At 44.2% G+C, this 23,847-nt stretch overlaps 1 protein-coding gene across 1 annotated transcript; it reads right to left on the bottom strand.

Moving 5' to 3' along the window:
- Positions 1–9,739: 9,739 nt before the first annotated feature.
- FGF16 (fibroblast growth factor 16) lies at positions 9,740–18,012 on the bottom strand. The gene is made up of 3 exons (XM_065915895.1): positions 17,653–18,012; positions 11,591–11,694; positions 9,740–10,232 (listed from the first exon to the last, which is right to left on the bottom strand). Exons 1-3 carry the CDS (start codon positions 17,924–17,926, stop codon positions 9,987–9,989), a joined length of 624 nt encoding a protein of 207 aa, XP_065771967.1. The 5' UTR covers positions 17,927–18,012; the 3' UTR covers positions 9,740–9,986.
- Positions 18,013–23,847: the final 5,835 nt, after the last annotated feature.

Here is a 23,847-nt window from a genome sequence, read left to right as displayed (position 1 = left end):
TTACTACAAATCTATAGTAATTATGACTGTGTGGTACTAGCATAAGGATAGACATATACATCAATGGATAAAATTGAGAATGGAGAAGTAAACCCATACATCTATGATCAGTTGATTTCCACAAGAGTGCCAAGACTGTTCATGGGAAAAGAATAGCCTTTTCAACATATGTAGCCATGACACTTAGCATACACATGTAAAAGAATCTCTACCTCATACCATTTACTTGTGTACAGAATACATAAAGAAATCTCATAGTTCAATAATAAAGATACATAAAACTCTACTATAAATGGACAGGTAATCTAATAGACATTTCTCCAAGGAAGATATACGAATGGTCAACAAGCACATGAATAGATGCTTAACATCATTAGTCACCAGGAAAATGCAAATCAAAACTACAGTGAGATACCATTTCACAACCACTAGGATTGCTACAATAAAAAAGATGGACAAGAAAAGTGGTAGTGAAGATATGAACTGGAACCCCCATATTGTTGGTGGGAATGTAAACTGGCACAGGCTCTTTGAAAAAGTGTTTGGCAGTTTGTCAAATGGTTGACCATAGATGTACCATATAACTCAGAAATTCTATTCCTAGGTATACACCCATGAGAAATGAAAACACGTGTTTACAGAAAAACTTGTACACAAATGTTCATAGCAACAATATTCATAATAGTCCCAAAATTGAAAGAACCCAACTGTCTATCAACTGATTAATGGATAAACAAAATTGGTACATTCCATACAATGGAATACTATTTAGTTATAAAAAGAAATGCAGTATTCACACATCCTAAAATATGGATGAACCTTCAAAACATTGTTACATGAAAGAAGCCAGTCATGAAACACCACATATTCTATGATTCTGTTTATATGAAGTGTTCAAAATAGGAAAATCCATAGGGACGAATTAGGTTATGGTGTCACCAGAGGCTAGGAGGAGAAGGTAATGAGGATTTATTGTTTAATGGTTTCAGAGTTTTTGTTTGGGGTGATGATGGTTCTATACATTGTAACTATAATTGTTTAGGTTAGTCGGACATGACTTAGCAGCTGAACAATAACAAAACTTGTTGTTCAGTTGGTAAGTTGCATCTGAACTTTTGTGACCCCATGGACTGCAGCACACCAGGCATCCCTGTTCTTCACTGTCACCCAGAATTTGCTGAAATCCATGTCCATTGAGTCACTGATGCCATCCAACCATCTCATCCTCTGTCGTCCCCTTTTCCTCCTGCCCTCTATCTTTCTCAGAATCAGGGTCTTTTCCAGTGAGTTGACTGTTCATGTCAGGTGACCAAAGTATTAGAGCTTCAGCATCAGTCCTTCTAATGAATATTCAGCATTGCTTTCCTTTAGGATTGACTGGTTTCATCTCCTTGCTGTCCAATGGACTCTCAGGTGTCTGTCAAGTATCATAACTCTAAAGCATCAATTCTGTGGCACTCAGACTTCTTTATGGTCCAACTCTCACATTCGTACATGACTACTGGAAAAACCAGAGCTTTGACTATATGGACCTCTGCTGGCAAAGTGACATCTCTGCTTTTTAATATTCTGTCTAGGTTTGTCATAGCTTTTCTTCCAAGAAGCAAGCATCTTTTAATTTTGTGTCTGTAGTCACCATCCACAGTGATTTTGGAGCCCCCCAAAAATAAAATCTGTTACTGTTTCCACTTTTTCCCTATTTATCTGCCATGAAGTGATAGAACCAGATGCCATGATCTTTGTTTTTTGAATGTTGAGTTTTAAGCCAGCTTTTTCACTCTCCTCTTTCACCCTCATCAAGAGACTCTTTAGTTCCTTTTTGCTTTCTGCCATTAGAGTGGTATCATCTACATATCTGAGGTTATTGATATTTCTCCTGGCCATCTTGATTCCAGCTTGTAATTCATCCAGCTCAGCATTTTGCATGATGTACTCTGCATATAAGTTAAATAAGCAAGGTGACAATATACAGCCTTGAAGTACTGCTTTTCGAATTTTGAACCAGTCCATTGTTTCATGTCCAGTTCTAACTGTTGCTTCTTGACCTGCATACAGGTTTCTTGGGAGGCAGGTAGGGTGGTCTGGTATTCCCATCCCTTTAAGAATTTTTCACAGTTTGTTGTGATCCACACAATCAAAGCTTTAGCTTAGTCAATGAAGCAGAAGTAGACGTTTTTCTGGTATTCCCTTGCTTTTTCTATGAGTCAATGGATGTTGGCAATTTTATCACTGGTTTCTCTGCCTTTTCTAAAAATCCAGCTTGTACATCTGGAAATTCTTGGTTCACGTACTGTTGAAGTTAACTTGAAGGATTTTGAGCATTACCTTGAGTGACTATAATTAATGCCCCAGAATTATACACTTAAAAATGGTTAAAATGACAAAAAACATGTTTTCTTTAAAAGAAAAAGGCCAAATTAAGCAATATTAAAAAAAAAAAGATTTCTAGGAAGCCAGTACTAGATTGCTTGTTATTGTTGTTTAGTTGCTAAGTCGTATCTGACTCTTTTATGAGACCCCATGGACAGAGGGTAGGTCTTAGTAAAACATGAGGGAGGTTTATCTACAGAGACAGACCAGAGAATACCTTATCTGGAACAGTCTGGAGCTGAGGGCTAGAGACAAATGAAGTTTCATAACATCTCACATGAACTAATGCAATGTTTGCCACCTATTTTCATGTTAAGAATCACTAGGCAACTTAAATATACAGATCAGTGATTCTCAAAGAGTAGTCTAAAGATTCTTGGGGGTTCGTGAGGTCCTTTGTTTTGTAATTACAGATCTAGGAGAGGCCAGATTTACTCCCTATACTTCAGGCAAAATAACATATATTAATAGTTAACAGACTGAGTGCAGAAGCAGATATAAGAATCCAGCTGTCTTCTATTAAGGCAGACATCAGAGAGGTTGGGGAAAATGTAAAATATTACCACTCACTAAATTTTTGAGAATAATTTTTTCATAAAAATGTAATTTATGTTAATGGATTTGTTATTATTTTAAATGAAATAATAGATAATTAACATTTATGAATTTTAATTTCTAATATGTTAAATACAAATAACTATAACCCACATAAATAAAGCTCTTTGAGGTCCTCCATAGTTTTTAAGTTTGTAAGGACTCCTCAGATCAAAAATTTTGAGAAACATTGATATAGATAACCAAGTCTTTCAGTTGGAAATTCTGATTTAGGAAATCCTATAGAGCCTAGAGTCTGTATTCTTAGACAATTATACCAGGTGCTTACCAGAGAAGTTTGGTTAACACTGAACCAAAATAAAGGTGTTTAGATATTGGGGATTTTTATGATGGGCTGTGGTGAATGCAAGATAGAATCAAGATTAAATGTATAAAAAGACATCAAGTAGGGAAATGCTGGTCTGTTTGAGGTCAATAAGACTATATTTAGAGTGGAGTCATTTGATGACCCAGTTTTCATAGCTTTACCTAGAAATGTTGGCAATCCAGAAGCAGAAGCAGAGAAAGTGGGCACCTTAAGCTGAGTTGGATGGGGCTTTGGGTGTGGACTCTTCAAGTACATTTGTCCTAGTTATATACATGACACTCAGATTGTACATTGAAGAGGCTGCACTCTGAGTTTATATTGGAGGAGAGTTGTGGAATTTATTGGGTGTGAGTATAATAGCTTAAGGTGGGAGCCTGGAGAAACCTATAGTTTAGGTGGTTAGGATGGATTTTGGAAAGTTGGAGCATTTACAACTGGTATGATGACACAGGGAGATTGAAAACAGACAGGGCAAACATGCATCTGCCACCACAGGTTTACTAGGAGTCTCAGTATGTAGCATGTTAAAGAGGACTGGGATGGGGCTCACAGTGGACAACTATAAGGAATAGAAATGAAGATGGAGGGTTCTGGATATGTGGGACCCAGGTGATACCATTTATTCATGATATGGTCATGGGAACCTGTAGAAGGGAGGTTTCTGGGACCCCAGAATGCATTGCTAAAATATAACTAAAATAGAAGTTGGGTGAGGGCTGACAGATTCTGCTGGTTTGCTTCATACCAGATGCATTAGATGGTGGAGTTTCCAAGTGGGTGCTCCCATTTTGTGTTCTTAGTAGGGTGCCAGCATTTGCACAGCATGGCTGTCTCATATACCACCTTACTTTTATGGTATTTGTCCTTTGTAAAATCCCAGCAGAATCATACATAGAGAGAGGGGATGGAGTGATACATATGTTCATTCAGAAATATGTCTTCAAATTAATACTACTGATAACAAATAATGAACTAAAGATAATAGCAATCGCTACCATTTATTGAACACTTACTATGCACCAGGAATTGTGCATAGTAAGCACTTTACACTTTCCATATATGGTCTTATTTAATCTTCACAGCAATTGCCCTTGAGCTTTGTTGTTGTTCAGTTGCTCAGTCCTGTCTGATTCTTTGTGACCCCATGGACTTCAGCACGCCAGGCTCCCCTGTCCTTCATTACCTCGAGGAGTTTGTTCAGATTCATGTCCACTGAGTTGGTGATGCTCTTATTTATCACAGCAACTGCCCTTGAGGTAGGTTCTATGATTATTTTCATCTTACAGCTGAAGACCTTGTGGCTTATTACAATTCAGCCATATCATGTTGTAGTTTTTTGATCATGCCTGACTCCTTCCTGACTCTGGACTTCTACATATTTCTGTTCTCTCTGCCTGGAAAGCTATTCCTGCCCTCAACTAAGTTAACTCCTACTCATCCTTCAGAGCTCACCCTAAATATCATTTTTCACGAAGCCTTCCCCTAACCTCGTTAATAGGTTGTCTGCCTTGGTATATACTCTCATAGCACCTTGTATTCTTTCTTTACAGAACTTATTACAATTTGTAGGTTTAACTTGTTTACATTTGTCTTATCGACTAGACCATGTGAGGAGGAGAGTAACTACATCTGTCTTCTTTACTGTAATGTTTCTGAAGATGTAAAAGTTCTTAATAAATACCAGTTGAATTAATGAATTTATTCAGGGTCAAAGAGGAAGTAAGGGAATCTGGATATAAAACAAGGTTGGTCTGACTTCAGGACTTGCAGAACAAGTTATTGTGTGTCTTTTGCTACATTGCCAATGATAAGGAACAGAGTGGACCCCATACGTCATCTGAGAATTGGAAAGAGATGTAGAGGGGCAACAGCTTGTGCTGGGTTGGAAGAGTGGAAAGAGACTATGAAGGTCAAGGAGAGAGTTGGCTCTGCAATTAACACCAGAGCCCTTGTGTAGAGGCCTATTAGAAAAGTCTTCCATTTTCTGTTTTGAGAACAGAAGGAGTTCTAGGAATGACAATCTAAATTATGTTCTGTTCCTCCTGCTAAACAAGGAAGTTGCTTAGATGACTGACCATGAATGTGTGTTTCCAAAACACAGTGTCTTTCCTCACTGGTCCCTTTTTCCCTAACCCTCCACATTCCTCCTCAACAGCTCCCTGTTCACGAAGTGCTGGGGAAAGGCAGTGTAGCTCCAGCTACTCCAGAGAGAAGGAAAGCAGCAGTCTCCAAAGATCAGCTGAAGAGTCAGGAGGAGGAAGGTGAAGCCTGTGCTCTAGGCAACTTGGACAAAGCCTGTGTCACTTGCGGTCCCACTAGAGCCTGGAACCTGAATTGGATTTCTATGTAGCCAGGGATGCAGTGGCAGAGCACCACAGTGACCTGAAGGTAATATAAACTTGGGTTATTTTATTATTTTAAGCCTTTGATTAAATTCCTTTGAGGAGGGAGTTTCCTCTGATGGCTCTGATAAGCTCCTTGTGTCTGGACCTGGTGGGTTCAGTCTCTCATTGTTTCTTAACCATGAACAACATTTGGCTGTAGCAGTCGAGGTGAAAAGAGGCCTGCACAGGGAGGGGAAAGAGTCTTGTTGCCATCAGAAATGTTGTCAGGGCTGGTCCTGGGTTGAACTTTGTTCAGAGCCACTGGGCAGTGAAGCCCGCCCAGCTCCTCCCTACCCTCACTCCCACCTCTCTGTCGCCAAACTTAAGTGTAGTGGTTCCTAACATTTGCGAGGAAACTTTGAGAACTAATGGAAGATTAAGTGTATGTACACATAAAAATTTGCATACTATTCTGGGAGTTCAGGCCCAAAGGGCCTTCTGTGGACCTTTAAGGACCTTGTGAACTCCAAGTTTGGAACCTCTGGTGTACAGTCTTTCTCTTGGTCTGGAATAGCAGTTGTGTATAGAAGTTGTAGCATTCCTAGATATTATAACACTCTTTCTTGAAACATTACAGGTGCTCATGAGAAATCTGGGGGTCCCATGGAGTATGTAGTTCATAAATAATGCCACCACATTCTGTCACTTGTATCTAACATTCACCTTGTTCCATGCAAATGATAAAATATCCTTGTCAAAAGTTTGTCTAGCCTCAGCTCAAGCACTTCCAATGACAGGGAATTCACTATCTTTCCTAAGATAGAGTCTAGTTTGTCACCGTGCATATTTAAGTGTACTGGAAACTTAATAGTTCAGATGATTGTTATATAATGCATTTGCTCTCTCTAGCCTGGCATTTGCATCATATACCTCTTTGCTAAAAGTTTCTATGTCTTTGTCCATTCACTCATTTACTCATTCATTCTTTCAACCAACCATTTGTTTATTCAACAAACATTTCCTACATGTTTGTTTTGTTCCAGGAACACCCTAAACACTGGGAGGGGATGAAAAGAAATTGTCTCTGTGCATGTTTTCATCCAAAACCAGAGGTCCAGAGCTTATGACTCTACAATCCCCTCTAGGTTGGCACAAAATCCATTACTTTAACACTTAGGGGATATGGTGTCATTAGCTGCTGATTGATCTAGTGGTACTAGGTCATCCATCTTATATTTTCATTTCCAGAATTTATCTTTTCCCTCTTTCTGACCAAGAGAACAGATGCCTGTTGACATTTTCTAGCAACGTGCCCTATTCATTGTTATTCCTAAAGTTCCAAGAATGCCTCCCATATGACCTCCTTCTGCATCTTGGGATCCTTCTGTTCTTTTGCCCTCTACTTCCACCCAGAGGAAAAAGGTAAGTCCTGACCCTAGGATTTGGAATATTTTCCTTTTCATTACATTGGCATTTTCCTTGTAAATCCCACCCTGTAGTATGGTGCTTGCGGTCTTGCCAGGCCCATGTCAAGTGCTTTGCTAGAATAATACTCGCTCTACTCACAGGGAAGTGCCTGGTTCCTATTGGTTAAAACAGATCTCACTTATCTCACAAGCCCTCAGAAGTTGGGGCTATGTATCTAGGTAGCTGACCATAGAGAATATAGGTAAAATTTTGGCTTTAAAATAAAGGTGTGATGCACATTAAAAATGTGATAAAAAATGTCACACAGCTGATTTTTACCCTCCTCCCAGAGACCTCTAGAGGTGGTGTTTCTTCCCTGTAGCCCAACACAGACATTGCCATCAGCCTCTTGGCTCTCCAAACCCTGTTGGTTCTTCAAAGCGGGACATTACCCCTTTTAGGAAACTTCCTCTACTCACCCCAGCCCTGTGAGATCTCTGCCTTGGTGGTTCCATTGGCAAGCACTTTAGTCTGTAATCACATACATGGTGCAACTTAGCACTTTCTATCATACAGCCTTATTTGCTCTTTCATGTATGTATTCTCTTTTGGGTACTTAGATTTGAATGAACTTCCATAGAGTTTATGGTTTTGACTTTAAGTGAGCTGCTATCTAAACTATTTGTTTCACCAATCAGTTGGGAAAATAGTGGATGTCACTGAGGAGCATCAGGAGAAACTATCCTAACCCCAAACCTTCTACCACCAGTACTTCATGGTGCCAGGGTGCCAATGAGACTTTTATTCCTTCGGTTCTTGTGTCCAGACAGCATTTACTTTGAAAATGCAAACAGCCCTATACTCCCACCTCAGTAATTATCAGTAAAGGGGTCAGGGATCTTAAAGCAAGATATCTAAGAGGCTGTTCTGGAGAAGAGAGAGCTCCAGGAATACCTTCCCCACTTCAACTACAGCTACTCTTCTTTTATGGACTGAAGTTATCCTAAAACTTCATGTATAAGTCATTCAGATACAAAAAGAATTCTTTCTGAAAATTATTCTTTTAGAGTACTAGGTTTCAAACTTTGTTGTGCACAGGGATCCTCTGGAAGGCTGTTAATATACAGATGGCTGGGCCTCACCCCCAGAGATTCTGACTTGGCAGGTCTGGGGTTGCTGCTGCTGCTGCTGCTAAGTTGCTTCAGTCGTGTCTGACTCTGTGCGACCCCATAGACAGCAGCCCACCAGGCTCCGCTGTCCCTGGGATTCTCCAGGCAAGAACACTGAAGTGGGTTGCCATTTCCTTCTCCAATTCATGAAAGTGAAAAGTGAAAGTGAAGTCGCTCAGTCGTGTCCGACTCTTTGGGACCCCATGGACTGCAGCCTACCAGGCTCCACCGTCCCTGGGATTCTCCAGGCAAGAACACTGGAGTGGGTTGCCATTTCCTTCTCCAATGCATGAAAGTGAAAAGTGAAAGTGAAGTCGCTCAGTTATGTCTGACTCTTCACGACCCCATGGACTGCAGCCTACCAGGCTCCTCCGTCCATGGGATTTTCCAGGCAAGAGTACTGGAATAGGGTGCCAGTGCCTTCTCTGAGGTCTAGGGTAGGACCTGATAATTTCCATTTCTCACAAGGACCCAGATGATGCTGCTGGTGAAAAGACCATATACTCTAAGAACTGTTGCTTTAGGAAAATGTGTTAACAGATTCCCAGAACTCTCTAGGAGAAACACTGGAGGAGGATAGGGGTAGGGGTTTAGAGAGAGAGTGGGAGAACACCTCTGGAAGGGAAGGTTGACTGGTTCAAAAGATCATTCTCCCTATTGATTGCTGTTTATTTCAAATTACCTCATCTTCATATGTTAAGTAAGAAGCCACCAATTAGGGTTGCTGACTTTTGGGCTTTGGGCCCTAACCAAATTCCAAAGGAGGGTTTCTCTATGCTTAGTCCTAAGCACAAATGGGAGCTTCCATAAGAGCTGATGGTCCAGGCCTTTCTGAAGCTTTGATTCACCACTAAGTGTAAAGTCACAGAACCAGAAAGAACTTCAGATAGGGCTCCTAGATAATGCTAGTATTGTAGATAGTGAGTCACCTAGGCTAGGCAGTGTGATGCCAACATCAAGAGATTCTAATGAGTAGCAAAAGAAGCCAACAAACCTTCTAATCTTACTAAGTGTGCAAATCAATAGAGTTAGACAGTGGTTACAATATAAAGACAATTTTATTGCCAATAAAAGCCTTTGATAACTCATTTATCCTGTTTCAGTAGGACCTTATTCTTTCTGATGAAAATCCAGTCATAGCATCTCTCATTAAAAATAAAATTATTTTGAAATAAATAAATATATAAAATAAATAGCATATACATTTCATAAATAGTTTGTCTTTATGCACAGTATCCATGCTTACATTTTAATATCATTTTCTTACAACCTACCCCATCTCCCACTTTCAACATCAGGAAAACTGCATGTCAGGACAGATGATAAATCTGCAGAGCCAATACAAGAATGGCTTGCAGTAGGGCTGGAGCCCCAAGGATTTTCTTAATGAGACTTCTCCAAAGCTCTGTAGGTAGCATCTATGGCAGATTCCTTGGTCTTTCATTTACCCACTTTAAGGTATTTGGGTAGATTGTGGGGCAAGACACCTCTGGCCCTTGGTAGGGGGCCCCATTCTTTCTTGTGCCACCTCAGGGGAAAGAACATGAGTAAAGAAAAAAGTATATACAAGATTCCCTCTAGACCTCCCCATCCCCCCACACCCCTCCCCAAAATAACCCAACCTTGATATATACTTTTGAACAATGAGGGAACAGCTGGGTGGAGTTGAACAGTAAGTGCTTCTTTGTTATCTAAATTGATAGGAAAGAGGATTGAAAAGCTATGAGTATAGTGCTTCCAGGGACAACTGTGGCCGCAGAGTATGTGGGTCACAGAGGTCACACTAGGGGTCCGTTACCTATAGCGGAAGAGGTCTCTGGACATGGTGGGCAACTTAGAAGGATCTACTGGCCTGGGTAAAAAGTGGGTGAATTTCTGGTGTCGTTTAGTCCTGTATCCCTCCCGGGGTGAGCCGTCTTTATTCAGGGCCACATAATACTGTCTCTCCGAGTCCGAGTGTTTGTACAGGGTGGAGGCATAGGTGTTGTACCAGTTTTCTTCAAACTGTTCCCGGAAAACACATTCACGTGTGAGTTTCTTCTGTGAGGGTGAGAAAATAAAGCAGAGCCCATTATATGACTATTTCTCCCATCCCAGCTTGCTGGTGGAAAAACTAAAATAATAAATAGCACATTTATATTAGAAAATTTCAGGCCTATCTCCCGGTATTACTGAGACATCTTCTTTCCAAATACTATGAAACAGTCTTGTTTGTATTGCTTTCACCCTCTTTCATGAGTCACGCAAAAATTTTTCAGGTGAGATTCTGAAAGCAAGAGACTGGAAAAGATGGGCTCACCTGGCACTCTGAACCTGAGAATTTCTGCCTCCCAATGCCAACTGACACCTCTGAGCTTTCTCCCTATTTAGGGCTAAAGATGTTCAAATCCATTGAGATTGCCGTCAACCACATCAACTGACAGGCAAAGGTCTCAGATCTATATAAAGCTCCATGGGAGGCGAGCTGTGATCTCTCCTAATGAAGGGTCTCAGGGCCTGTCAGTTGGAAAGCTCAGGAAAAAAATCTCCTTGAGAAGTTCCTCCAATCTGGCTACTTCAAGCTGGCAACTCCTCGGTCTCTTGCCTCTATCCCTTCTCACACTTGATTCAGCCACAATACTACTTGCTGGGGTTGCCGATACTGAGTGCTGGGGACAGGCCTATCTCTTAGGTGTCAGAGAAGAATGTGCTCTGATTTCATGGGATGCAGGCAGCCAAAAAGTATGCTCTGTGACTCAAAAGCCAAAGCCAGGAGTTAGGATCCCCCAGAAGGGTTAAGATCAGCAAAGTCACTCACCATTCCCCAGCTCTGGGCTGGCTTCCAGAATAGAGAACATGTGCTGCAGCCAATCCAGTCCTAGCTGGGGACTTAGGGCTGTCACCAGACCCTGGAATCCTCACTCTTCATTTGTTTGTTTGCTTCGTTTGGCCTTTGGGATTCAGCTGAAGCAATTTGGACATCAAAGACTTTGTTCTTTATTTCAGAATCCTCAATCTCAAGGCCAGCTCTCACTGCCTATTTTTGTGCCAGCTAGTTGGCTACTCCTCTGGGTACCCATCACAAGTCAGATATACTCCTTGGGAGGGTTAAGGCCTCAAACCCTTACCATCTACTGACAGACCAGTACAGCTTCCTATTAATATCAGATGAGCTGACACTCTAATGGAGAAGGCAGAAGCAAATATACCACAGAAAAGCTTCTGTTTTCATGGGGACTGAATGAGTGAGAGTGTTATGTAGCAAGTTTCTGGGCAGTCAAGAATTGACTAGAAGACACTAATCCTTTAAAGTTGACAAAAGTGCTTTCAAGTGCTAGATAAATGTTTTGCCTTACATTATCCAAACACTGGTGGTAATAGCTTCTGAGAGAAAACAAACAAACAAACAAACAACTTACCGACCCATAGAGTTCTCCTCGCTCGTTCATTCCTAAATACAGGCCAGAGTCCACTCCCCGGATGCTGATCAGCCCTACCGCCAGGCTGATAAACTCCAGAATTCCTAGAGCAAAACAGTGAATGCCATTTCCATCACTGATATCAAGCTAACAGAAAGCTGTCCGGGTGACATGAGCTGGTCCTTTATCCCCAACTGAAGGCCAGCGCCATGTGCCTTTGGTGAATTACCTGATGAAACCATCTTTTGCAGCAAGGAGGGAACCTCAGAGAAGAAACTGAGTCTCTCTGGGCCTCAGTCAGTCCATATGTAAAATGGGGAACAATCTCTGCCTCTACTCAAAACTCTTAGGCATATAATAAGGAAGAGACTGTGAGAAGACTTTGGCTACAAAAGCTTCATAATTTCAAGGTACTGTTAAACGCCACCATTTCAAGAAATACGAGGGCAGCTTTTGAAATGAAACAATGTGACCAACTTTCTATATCTTCCCAAAGTCACTTTCTGATTCCCCAGAGCTCACAGCATTACCTTGCTGTCCTCTAGGCTGAACTTGTTTTGTACCCTCTTAGCTCCCATGTCCCTAAAGCCACATGAGGCTGTCAACTGCCTGTAGCTGACTCTAACAAAGGCCACACAGGCCACTCACTAAGTTTGTTCCTCTGTCCTATGGCAGGAAGCAAAACTTGGCCTGGTGAGAGCTTTCTCCTCAAAAGTACTTTTGGCCAGTGCAGCTGCAGGCTGACAAGCCTGTCATTTTCCCCTTCTCTCTTGTGGATTTTAAATCTATCTATGGCAAAGAGTTGGCAGGTAGTATTAGACTTGATACTGATTTGAGATATTGCAACTTTAAGGGGAAGAGGAAGATATTCAGAAATGTTCCTTTAGTTGACAAAGTTAGAGGTGAGGATTTGAAAACGTTTTCATTTACCCAGCAGTAGCAGAGGGGAAAAAAGACATTGAGTACTAAGAGGGAAAAAGGAACCAGAACTGAAATCCTGGGGATACTGACGACTTCACAATTTTGTTCTAACATAACACATCTATTATATGGATACAGATGCAATGGTCAACTAGATTTCTTTTTGATATTCTCTAATCATATTTTTCAACATATAGATTAAAACTTGATACAACTGACTCCAGAGGCATCCAAAGGTATGAAATGTGCTCACATCTGGCTGTCTTTCTTATCCAAAAATGTAATTCTTAAGGGTAGTAATATTCTATGAAATCTACACAGGGAGTAGGACTGATTCCTTAAAGGTCTCTTTAAAAAAAATTAAGTGGACAATTTTGAAATCAGGTTCAAGAGTCCAGCGGGAAGTCTTCTGAAAAGTCCCAGTGATTCAGGCCAGTGGGTGGATGTTCAGTTATGGAAGCTTTTAGGGCACACACAGACCTTTTCAAAGAATGTAACTCTCTTCTGCTCCCACTGTACAGAACACTCAAAGCATAGCCTCTGGCCTCTAGCATTGACATCCTCCAAGTTTTATTCTCAGTCTGGTGGTTACTAACTCTCATAGCACATACACACACAAGAGTTTTGGAAAAGGAGATTGACAAAAGATGGTAGGAGGGGAGGGGAAAATTACCTGGTGCCAAGTAGGGGTTAAGCAGATACTGATTTAGTGGGCCAAGACTTTTAGTTACACTGAACAGGGTTCTGATTTTGGTTCTGCCCTGTTTAACATTTTAATAAATGACTTGTAAGAGGACATGGGGACTGTTTACCCTAGTTCCAGAAGACATACAGCTGAGAGGGTAACAATAAAAATCCAGAGATTTTAAGAGAATGGAAAAATGGGCTGACTCCAACAAAATAAGCTTTGATTAGAATAAATGTAAAGTCCTGCACTTTGGTCCAGAAACCAGTTAACCAAGATGTTTTGTGTTTGGAGTTGTGTTGAGGGAGGGTGAGCCTCAAGTATTAATCATGAATTTATCTATTTCTTTCTTTTTATTTCCATACTCCTCCCCACTCCAGGAAGCTATGTATATTTTCTTGAAAACATTGGACTTTTGGACTACTCTTGTGTTCCTGTGCATTTTTATTAAATATATCTTGGTATGGGGAGATGTGGCTTAGCAAAACATACACAACAACAGCTTATGGAACCTGATTGAACAAGGTAAGCTCAGTATGGCTGAGTCACGAGATTTTAAAAAGCTAATGTGAAGTTAGTCATGTAAAAATTAAAAATTACTAAAAAGCCAATGAACAAATAGAAAAAAGGAAATAAAAATTAATATGATTTAAGACTATATTGATTGAGATCTAGTAACTGGCATAAGGGCAGGGGTTGCCCCATTCTACTCTGCCTCAGATCACAGTAAGAATGCAGTTTTGAATTCTACTGTGTTTAAAGAGGGCCACAGAAAACCAGAAGGGTGTTCAAAGGAGAGTGGCCAGTATGGCCAGGAAATGAGAAGTCAGGTCATGATTCAGTTCTGGGTGATAAACATTGAGGGATACCAACCTGCTGGAGACTTCAGTTCTTTGCTTTGCTTAGGCAGTTAACTTCTGAGCTTTGAGTCTTGGTTCCCTCATTCACTAAGTATCTCATGTCTCTGACCACCCTGAGCTCATTAAGTAGCAGAGGGCAGCTTGTGATCTCACCATCCAAGACCTGGTGTGAGAACAAATCATGAAACCCAAGAGGTGTGGCCTTTGAGTCACCACGGTTTTTCTCCAACTCTGTTAACCCTGGTGCCAAAGGACAGATCATACAGGAAGTCACTTGGGTTGTGTCCAGTAACCAGGGGTCTCTAACAGTTGGAATCATCCCTTCCCAGCTGTCTTTGGGCATCATTTCCCTTTGCCAACTTTCCTATTAGCTGGATTCAAACTGTGGGAACCCAGTGGCACATGATGATGGAACAGATATTCCTAAACCTTCTCTTGAATTCCAGCCAGCGTGAAGGGAGAGAGAAAATAAGTCAGTTTCACATTTTCCCAACTACAGCTGGAGAGGGGTGTTAACAGCAAAATGTTGAAGCAAAGTATTAAGTAGACAAAGTTTGTCCTCAGTGCTTTCACCCCCTTCAAAGCCCAGGACCTCCCTCTACTCTGCTTCATCTTGACCTGCCCACCTCAGGCTCTGGCCTGTGTTGATAATTTCCAGACTCTTCTTATACCTTCTCTCCCATGGCTTCATTCAAAATGAATCTGTTCTGGGTCCCACTGCTTTAGAACTTAGCTAGATGACTGGCTAATATGTCATTTAATCTAGTTCCATAACTCGCCTGAATGCCCTCAGCCATCCTTTCAGCCCTTCAGGGCCAAGGCAGTGCTGTTTTGGTACCTGGCCAAATAAGAACCAGATAGCTCAAAAACCAAAGCAGCTGCATGAGCCTGTTCCATCCCACCTGGCAAGAGGCCTCTCCTCCAATCTGGCTCCCAAGCTCTATTCTGCCAGCCCACAGGTGCCCCTCAGGAATGTCAGTATCCTTGTGAACCTCATGTAAACGCCACCAGCCAGGCAGAGATTGAAATACTCCTGGCTACTGATTGCAGAATGGGGGATGGGTGGAGAGGGGGAGCATAGGCTGTGCCAACAGGTTATTATTTGGAGTCGAGGCTGCTCTTGGGCTCAGCCTGACTCTTTCTGAATGCATGGATTCCAGGGTAATCCTTGGGGGCCCTGCTCTCCAATTACAATAAATAGCTATTTACTTTACATGGCCTTTGGAGACTACCTCTCCCCCCCAAGCAGAAATCTATAATATTTTATATCTTAAGTCTGGCCTATTTTACCCTGCTGGAATGTTGACTGCTAAAGCACTTATGGAATGTTAAAGTTTCGATTTATTGAATACCCTGGCTGATTAACTCAAATGTGGAGCGAGGAAAGAGTCAGCAAACTCAAACACCACCTCTTTCTTTGCCAAAAACTAAACTGAAGAAGAGTAAATGTGTGCTTGAAAGTTGGTAAGGGATGTTACAAAGAGACAGCTTTGACCACTTATCATTTCCTTTACAAGAAATACACGGATCTGCCAGGAAGCCAGGGAAGGAGGGAAGGGAAAAGGTGATGCAGAGGTGGTCTCTGTGAGTGAGTGAGTGAGTGAGTGTGTTTTAGGCAAAACCCAAAAATGAAGCAGTCAGTTAAACAGCAGTGAAAACACCCCTTCCTCCTGCCAGTTTTATTTCCTTTGGTTTCTCCTTAAACTTAACACCCTTAGCAGTTTGAGAGAGAAAAGAAATCAAGATGTGTCCTTAGGGAGGTAATTAAAGACCACTTATCCCAAGAGCCTATTACTGATTTACGTTGACCTTGTAGGTTATTGGGCTCAGCTTAGGCACAGAGTCAGACAAACACTTGTAGCTGCTGGGAGTCAAAGTCATAGTTTCTCCACCTCTGTGCTCCCCCCCCTCACATTTCTCCATCATTTCAGGATTTTTCTTCTATAGCTCAGGAATGAGCTACCCCAATATCTTTAGGCCATTTCTGGGAACTTTGGGGGGCTCTGAGGCCAGGGTGGGAGTCCCATTCCTTCTGAAGAGGAACAAAATGGGACTACAAAGTCACTGGCAATGGAAGGGAAAGGAGCCAAGTTAACCCTCCCTCTCCCCTCACCCCACCCCACCTTATCACCCTTCTGAGGACCTGCTGCAAGTTTATACAGACACCTGCACCCCTCCATTACTCCCACCCCACACACAACCTACTGTACTCCAGCTCTCCAAGTACATTTTTCTAAGATGACATAGACCTCATAAGGGTTCCTGCTTGTTCCGCAAGGAAGACCAGCCCTGGCCCAAGTTGTCTGCTAGACTTAGCCTTGCCCAGCTACAGGCCTCTGTCCCCCACCCTCCCCCCACCCCCGACTTCTTACCGTGGTGCTCTTGGAGGCAGCTCTAGCAAGAAATGGGGAATAGGAAGATGAGGAGGTTTGGGGGCAGTGGAGGAGGATTGGGGCGGGGGGTGGGGGGGAGAGGGAAGGGTGTCAGACCTGCCAGTAGGCAAAACTTCTCACTGGCTTAGGAACAGAAGGTATCTTTGGCCTATAGGGTCCTTGGGGAGGAAACGAGGACACTGGGGGATGCTGGGACCCAAGGAAGGGTAGCTGTCACAGCACCTGAATAGTTTAGTAGAGGACAGGAAATTAAAAATAAAAACGGCCAAATTATTGAGGAGTGAACACATTTGCTTGGTAACACAATGATCTCTGTCCCAGATCAAGGTTTATATTAATCGTGTTCTGCATGTGAGACAGGCAGCTGTGCCCTTTGAACAGGCAGAGAAAATCCTTGATAGAGGTGGGGTGTTTTCTGCCCTGGGCCCAGGAGACACCTGTTTGGGGGGCTGGGAGTGGGCCCAGGATCGTTTCCTCACTGAGGCAAGGAGTCCAGAGGTAGCTCCCAGGCAAAATGTGCCCCAGGGCTTGTGCCCTTACACACTGGCCACTGGGAGGCTTTCCTAATTTCTCTAATACCCAGCTCCCGCCGTGCTGTCTGGGTTGGCCCCTAACCCAGGCAGAGCAACACAGAGGCAGGCAGGTGCCAAGGCTGTCGCGTCCGCATAGGCCAAAAGCCACTTGGGCGCGGGCTGTCCGCACACAGGGTCCAACGGCCGACGAAGGCTCCTGCTACAGGTAATCTGCCGCGACAACCTTGCTGCCGTCGAGGCTCAGCCTCTCGCTGTAGCCACGTTCCCCGATCTCCTCGGTGGATGCTCCTACCCGCCCCCCATCCGGCCACCCAGCTCCACCTGCTTTCCTTGAAAGGGGAAGCGCAGCGTCCAGGTCCTAGAACAATCTCTCTAGCTCCCGGAGGAGGTAGGGTGGGGTGGAGAAAGGAGAGGCCGCATCTCAAGGTGCCCCCGCCTCCTCCCGAGAGCATCCGAGGGTGCCAGGCGCCCCGACGCCACAGCCCGGCTCAAGTCCGCACCCTCACTTCCCGCCTGCCCGCGTCTTCAGCGGCCTCCCGCCTCGACGAGCCCAGACAGCGCCGGGCGGGGCGGAAACGGCTGGTCCGCCGGCCCCAAGCCGCAGCCTCGAGCCGTCGGCTCCCCAGCGCGCCGTCCGCTCGCCTCCTGTCCCTCCCCCCCGCGTCCTCACCGAAGCGGCTGTGGTCGTGGCGGGTGCCGTGCACCGTGCCGTTGGGGAAGATCTCCAAGTGGAAGCCGGTGCGGCAGTACAGCTGGCGGCGTCGCAGGATCCCCTTCAGGTGGGCGAAGTCGGTGGGCGAGCCGCGCTGCAGTTTCCCCTCAATCTGGCCCAGACGCTCGTTCAGGAAACCCGGGGAATCAGCTAGAGGCACGTTCCCCAGAGACGAAGAGAAGCCGTGCAGATCCCAGTCCAAGGAGGCGAAGACCCCCCCCACCTCCGCCATGGCGGGGCGCGCGGGGCCGAGCCTGACCGCGGGGCGCGAACTGCCTCTCCCCGCCGCGGGCGCGGGCGACTCGGCGGCGCTCGCTCGCTCGCTCGCTCCGAACTCTGCGGAGCTGCAGTCGACGTCTGTTCGCGTCCAAGGAACTTCTCAGCGGCGGGGAGCGTGGGGCAGCGCGCTCCTGACCTTGTGCTCAGTCAAAGTGCCGCTTCCCCTCCACATCCATCTCCCCAGGCCTCTCATAGCTGGCTTCGTCGAGCTATCAGATGCAAACGGCACTTTATATACATACCCACTCCCCTTACATTGACATATTGGATATTTAAATACAAGCCACACCTCAATGGCATCCCCTCGGAGATTGGTGTGTGTGTGTGTGTTTTCCCCTCCTCGTATCCTTTTGGCTCTTTTTGGGAGAGGGGGGTGGAGGGGGAGAGAGCGAGCGAGCTTCACTCCCTCTTTTATTATGAAAAAATGGCAGGAAAAAGCTACACATTGCAGTGAGGCATAACTGCTTTTGGCAGGTTTTTCTGAAACTGCTGATGAAATAACTGGAGCCCAGTGCGTGGAGGCTGTTGGCGTCCACTGCCACTCGGGCCTGTTGCGTGGAAGTCTGTCTGTTGCGCGGGGGCAGCACCCACCTCCCGCGCGGCCTCCGGCTGCTTGCCTTTCGAAAGTGGTGTGAGACCTGGCGGGGGGTGGGGGGTGGTTCACTCGTTCGTGAGTCCCCTCTTGTTCCCCGACTGGTCGGAGGCTGCAGAGGGGCACCTGGCCTGGGTCCCTGGTTTCTTTGTTCTGTTGACCCCCAGGCCCACTCCCCACCTGTATGTCGGCAGGGGGCTGAGGAAGTGAAGAATCTGGAAACGCATGCAGTTGCAAAATGTGAGATCTGGGGGGTGTTCGCGGTTCCTGCAGCCACCCAGGCGGGGGGCCTTAAGGGGTCTGGGAGGAGCGGGAAGCCCCACAGAGGAAAGAAGGCATTTTTTAAAAAGGGACGTTACAGCTTAGGAAAAGGAGGGGGGGTGCAGTAAGAAATAGAACGCGATCTTTTTGAAAAATGATCTCCTCTGGCTTTCTGGGCGCGCTTTTACAAGGCTCTCGAGAACAAGCTTGATGAGAGGCCACTGGAAGTCTGGTGGGGGTTTCCCTCCACCTCTTTTCTTGTTGGAAACAGGTGTTTCCTCGCTCTGTCCTGTGCCCTCCTTAGATTCTATCAGGAAGAGTGGTAGTTGGGGCGGGGACTGGAGGCACCCAGGGCAACAGGCAGCACTGAGAAGGCTTGGGGGGCTGGTGCCCGGCCTGCCCTACGCCCCACGCCCCTGCCTGGCACCTCTCTCAGGGCCTGGCACTCAGCCTCCTGCTCGCCAACTAAACTGCGTTGTCTACAGTTCGCACCCGCGTGGGTGCTCTGTCTTCTCCGGCTCCGGCTGCAGCAGGAGAAAACAGAGAGCACTGCATCCCCGCCACTACTTTGCAGCGCCTCCTGCTGGAGAACCTGTGTCTCAGGGCGAGTTGGAATTTAGTTTCTGGAAGGGAAAACCCTTTCAGTTTAATTGTATGTGTGTTAGTCACTCAGTCGTGTCCGACTCTTTACGACCCCACGAACCCACTCCAGTATTCTTGCCTCACAAGAATACTGGAGTGGGTTGCCATTCCCTTTGCCAGAGGATCTTCCTGACCCAGGGATTGAACCCTGGTCTCCTGCATCACAGGTAGAATCTTTACCACTTGAGCTACAGGGAAGTTCTGCAGTTTAATTGAGTTAGTGCAATTAGAGGTCCTGCTCCTGGGCTCCCAGTGTTCACTCTCAAGAACGACAGCAATTCTTGGTTTGGGACATTGAGGCTTGGTCGTGGTGTGCCTCCCTAGCTCAGACAGAACCTCCACAGAGGAGCACAAGGTCTGGCACATGGTATGTGCTCAGAAATCACCTTCTGATGTGCACCGAGTAATGGGGAACACAGATACAAATAACCTTCCAACTGTACAGGACACAGAAATGCAAAAGACAGCGGCTGTATTGGAGTACATATGGGTGAAATGACAAGCCATCTGTGATTTGTTTTAAAGTAATCTAGAGTGAGAAGGTAGAGGGAATGGAAATTTAGATGAGATAATAATATTGTTCATGTTACTAATTATTGAAGCTGGGTGATGAGTACATGGGTGCTCATTATATATTTCCTCTATTCTCTCAGTAAACACACAAACATGAAATTTCCATAATAAAAGCTTTAAAAAATGGGACTGCTATAAAACAACAAAGAAATCCGTCTTTCCTTCTTCATTCTTCCCTTCAAAGAGTTTGTGGATTTAGTGAGAAGGTGGGGGAGGTGGGGCAGAGGTTAAGACAAGAATACAAATGGCTAGAATACAAGGCAGTTTAAGGTGTACAGTGCTGTGTGGATTCTGAAGGCAGAGAGACTATTGTTCTGGGGGTTTAGAGTGGGTTCTGGACCAAAGAGGCCTTTGTGATGGATGGGCCTTGAAGGGAAAATGGGGAAGATTTTGCAAATTCAGATGGGCCACTTCTAGAAGGAGTAAAATAGTGATAAAGCAAGTGGAACAATTTTGATTGGTATACACTAATTCTTGGGGGTTTTGGTGAATGCCATACGAAATAGTGTTGATAAAATGACTTTGAGAAGTATGTGATGTGAAGGAGTTAGATGTCTCTATGATTATATAAATCACACATTGATAATGATCAAAGGCTATTTCTTTAACAGTCACTTCAGGGAACTACATTCTTCATCCCCTAACATTTCCAAAGTCACCAACCCCAGTTGCAGATCTGGAGTCTTACCTGTTCGAATGTCAGCATTACATTGTCCTTCTAGGGTTCTTTTGAGATTAAGCTGACTGATAATTCTCTTTTAAGTAATGTTTCCATGAAGTATCCCAGTTGACAGAGCCCTTTCATGAAAGTTATTTAATATTCACTACCTTGTGGAGTAGGAGATACCACTCTCCCTATTTTAGAGGTGAAGTTAAGTGATTAGCACAAAATCATATAGCTAATAAGGAGCAGAGTCATCATTTAATCTCGGATCCACTGGGGGCAATTTACTCTCAATGTATGGGCTTTGGGATTATGCAAAGATTGGCATGTGAAGGACGGTGACATTTCAGAATATTTTCGTTTTACAGAAAATCCTCAGCAGGACACAACCTTAGGGCAGCATTGTGCTGGATGTATGGAATGGGAGGAAAGTGTACATAAAAAAGAAGCAGCCCTCTCTGGATTCAGGATGTTACTTTTAAAGTGAAGTTAACTGTACCCCTTCACAGTGGTATTGTGAAGAAGAAATGAAATCACTGGTGGAAAGTGCCCAGCATTCTGTCTGGCACACGGAAGATACTCAATACATCTGAGATTACATTCTCCTTTCCCAACACCTCACAGGGAAAATGTGAAAAATTAAGCAACCTAAGTGAAAAGGACATGGAAAAACAAAACTCTTTAAGAAAAAATGGGAATTCTGACCCAGGCTATAAGTGACCAGAGGCTGAGGGCAGCCTTTTGGGGTCTGTTCCTTGAGGAAGGAGATGCTGAAGCTAATACAGCTGATGCTCACTTCTGCCTCCCCCTGCCCCAACTCACAGCTAGGAAAGGGAATAGGATGTGTGAAATTGTTGGTCTACCCACTTTTTCATTTCCCTGACAGCTTATAAATGTTTTTTCCCTTCCTAATGTATTTTTGCTGATAAGGGGCAGTGAGAGCTGTACTGCTGGCAAATCCAGCAGTTGGCTCCATCAGTTGCTTCTGTTTATGGAGTCCTAATCACTGGACCACCAGGAAATTATCCTCTAAAAAATAGTTTTTCTTTAAAAAAATAATTTTATTTATTAATTTATTTGGCTGAGCTAGGTCTTCATCACTGCATGCAGACTTTTCTCTAGTTGCAGTGGGCAGGGGCTACTTTCTAGTTGTGTTGTGAGGGCCTCTCATTGCAGTGGCTTCTCTTGTTGCAGAGCACAGGTTCTAGGGCATGCAGGCTTCAGTAGTTGCAGCATGTGGGCTCAGTAGTTCTGGCTCATGGGCCCTGAAGTGCAAGCTCAGAATTTGAGGTGCTTGGGCTTAGTTGCTCCGTGACATGTGGGATCTTAGTTCCCCAACCACAGGTTGAACCTGCATCTCCTTCATTGGAAGGTAGATTCTTTACCACTGAGCCACCAGGGAAGCCCCTAAGGAAGGAATAGTTTTATTCCCATTTTACTGATGAGGAAACTGAGGTCCGGAAATATTCAGTAACTAGAAGCAGAGGTAGGACCTCTGATCTTAAGAGATAAAACTTTGATCTTAAATTCAGATCTAATCAGGACACTATGCTGCCTCAATCTATATACTTCCAATGTATGTATTGCTCCTTTGTCTTTTTTTTTTTTTTAAATTGCTCCTTTGTCTTTTGTTTCTTTCTCCCATTTCCTGCTTTCCTTGTAGGCAGCAGTATAATGCAGCAGTTGCACATTCTATCTCTGGTGTCAGACTGCCTATGTTCAAATCTCAGCTTAAAGCCATTCTAGGTGTCAGAGGTTCAGTTTTCCCTTCTGTAAGATACTGATGGTAATGATCATCATAACCACATAGAGGTACTGTGAGGTTTAAGTGAAATAATACACAGAATGTACTTAATATGTGCCAGGTGCATATTAAGTGGTCATTGTTCTTAATATTATTTGCATCCTATCTGTCCCCAGTCTTATTTCCTTCCTGTGCTAAGTTGCTTCAGTTGTGTCCAACTCTTTGCGACCCCATGGAATGTAGCCCGCCAGGCTTCCCTGATCATGGAGTTCTCCAGGCACGAATACTGGAGTGGGTTGTCATGCCCTTCTCCAGGGGATCTTCCCAACCCAGGAATCGAATCTGTGTCTCTTATGTCTCTTGCACTGGCATGAAAGGTTGTTGCTGAACCACAAAAGACACAGGGATTCTTGGCCTCTGGAGGAGAAGAATTCAATCTGGGGCCAGAGACAAGGCTTGATCACTCAGAGTTTTTGTGTAATAGAGTTTTATTAAAGTATAAAAGGATAGAGAAAGCTTCTGACATAGACATCAGAAGGGGCAGAGTGCCCCCTTGCTAGTGTTAGAACAGAGTTATATACCTTTTAATTAGTTATTACAATGAATCAAAGGAATGTCTGGAGGTTGTAAAGACCTTACTAGACCCACTCCCATAATTTACATTTAAAGATAACAGGATTAACCAGAAGGTTTTTTCCAGAAACTGCCCTCAAGCAGGATACATTATTGTTATATAATCCTAAGGAATGTAGAGGAAAAAAATGTTTGTCCTTTCCTCCTCCTTGAGAATTCCAGACCCTTCTCTCCTTGGGAGACTTCTTATCAACCTGCCTAGGAATTGACTCTCTCATTCTCCCCTTTTCTTTTGGGAGAATTATGTTGCCAAGGGAAAGGGGCATCTTTTTTGTTCCATAACTACTTCCTGCTGTTGAGGGGCACGGTCCCTAAATTGTTGAGGCGACATATTCTCCTAACCTTCATACTGAGGGTCTCTAATTCAGGGGCCCCAAGTAATAGTTGGAGGAGTCTGTGGCACTCGTAGGAGCTTGGACAACCATTCATAACTTAAAAGCTTTCAGGCAGTTAGAAACAAACCCTGTTTTACAGTTACAGATGTCATTAAGCCAAGTTAAAACCTAATCAAAATTAAAAGTTACATTATGCCCATAGTTACATCAGTCCAACAACCCTACATCTTAGGGTTGTTAGATGTCATCACAGAGTTGAAGAGAGTCCTTTCCTTGAAGTGGAGAAACCCACCAGGGAAGTCTTCAATTGATGAGGAGGGGAGTGCTCTGCAGACCCAGGAATTAGATCAATTGTGGAATGCTGTGTAGGAATGAGCCCAGGACAGGAAGGTGTCTTGAGGGTCAAATGCCAGTCTCAGGACCTTTGGAG

The sequence above is a fragment of the Muntiacus reevesi genome, chromosome X, assembly GCF_963930625.1.
Source record: "Muntiacus reevesi chromosome X, mMunRee1.1, whole genome shotgun sequence".
NCBI lineage: Eukaryota > Metazoa > Chordata > Mammalia > Artiodactyla > Cervidae > Muntiacus > Muntiacus reevesi.
Note: the sequence above shows the minus strand (reverse complement) of the source record. Positions and strands in the feature narration are given on the sequence as shown.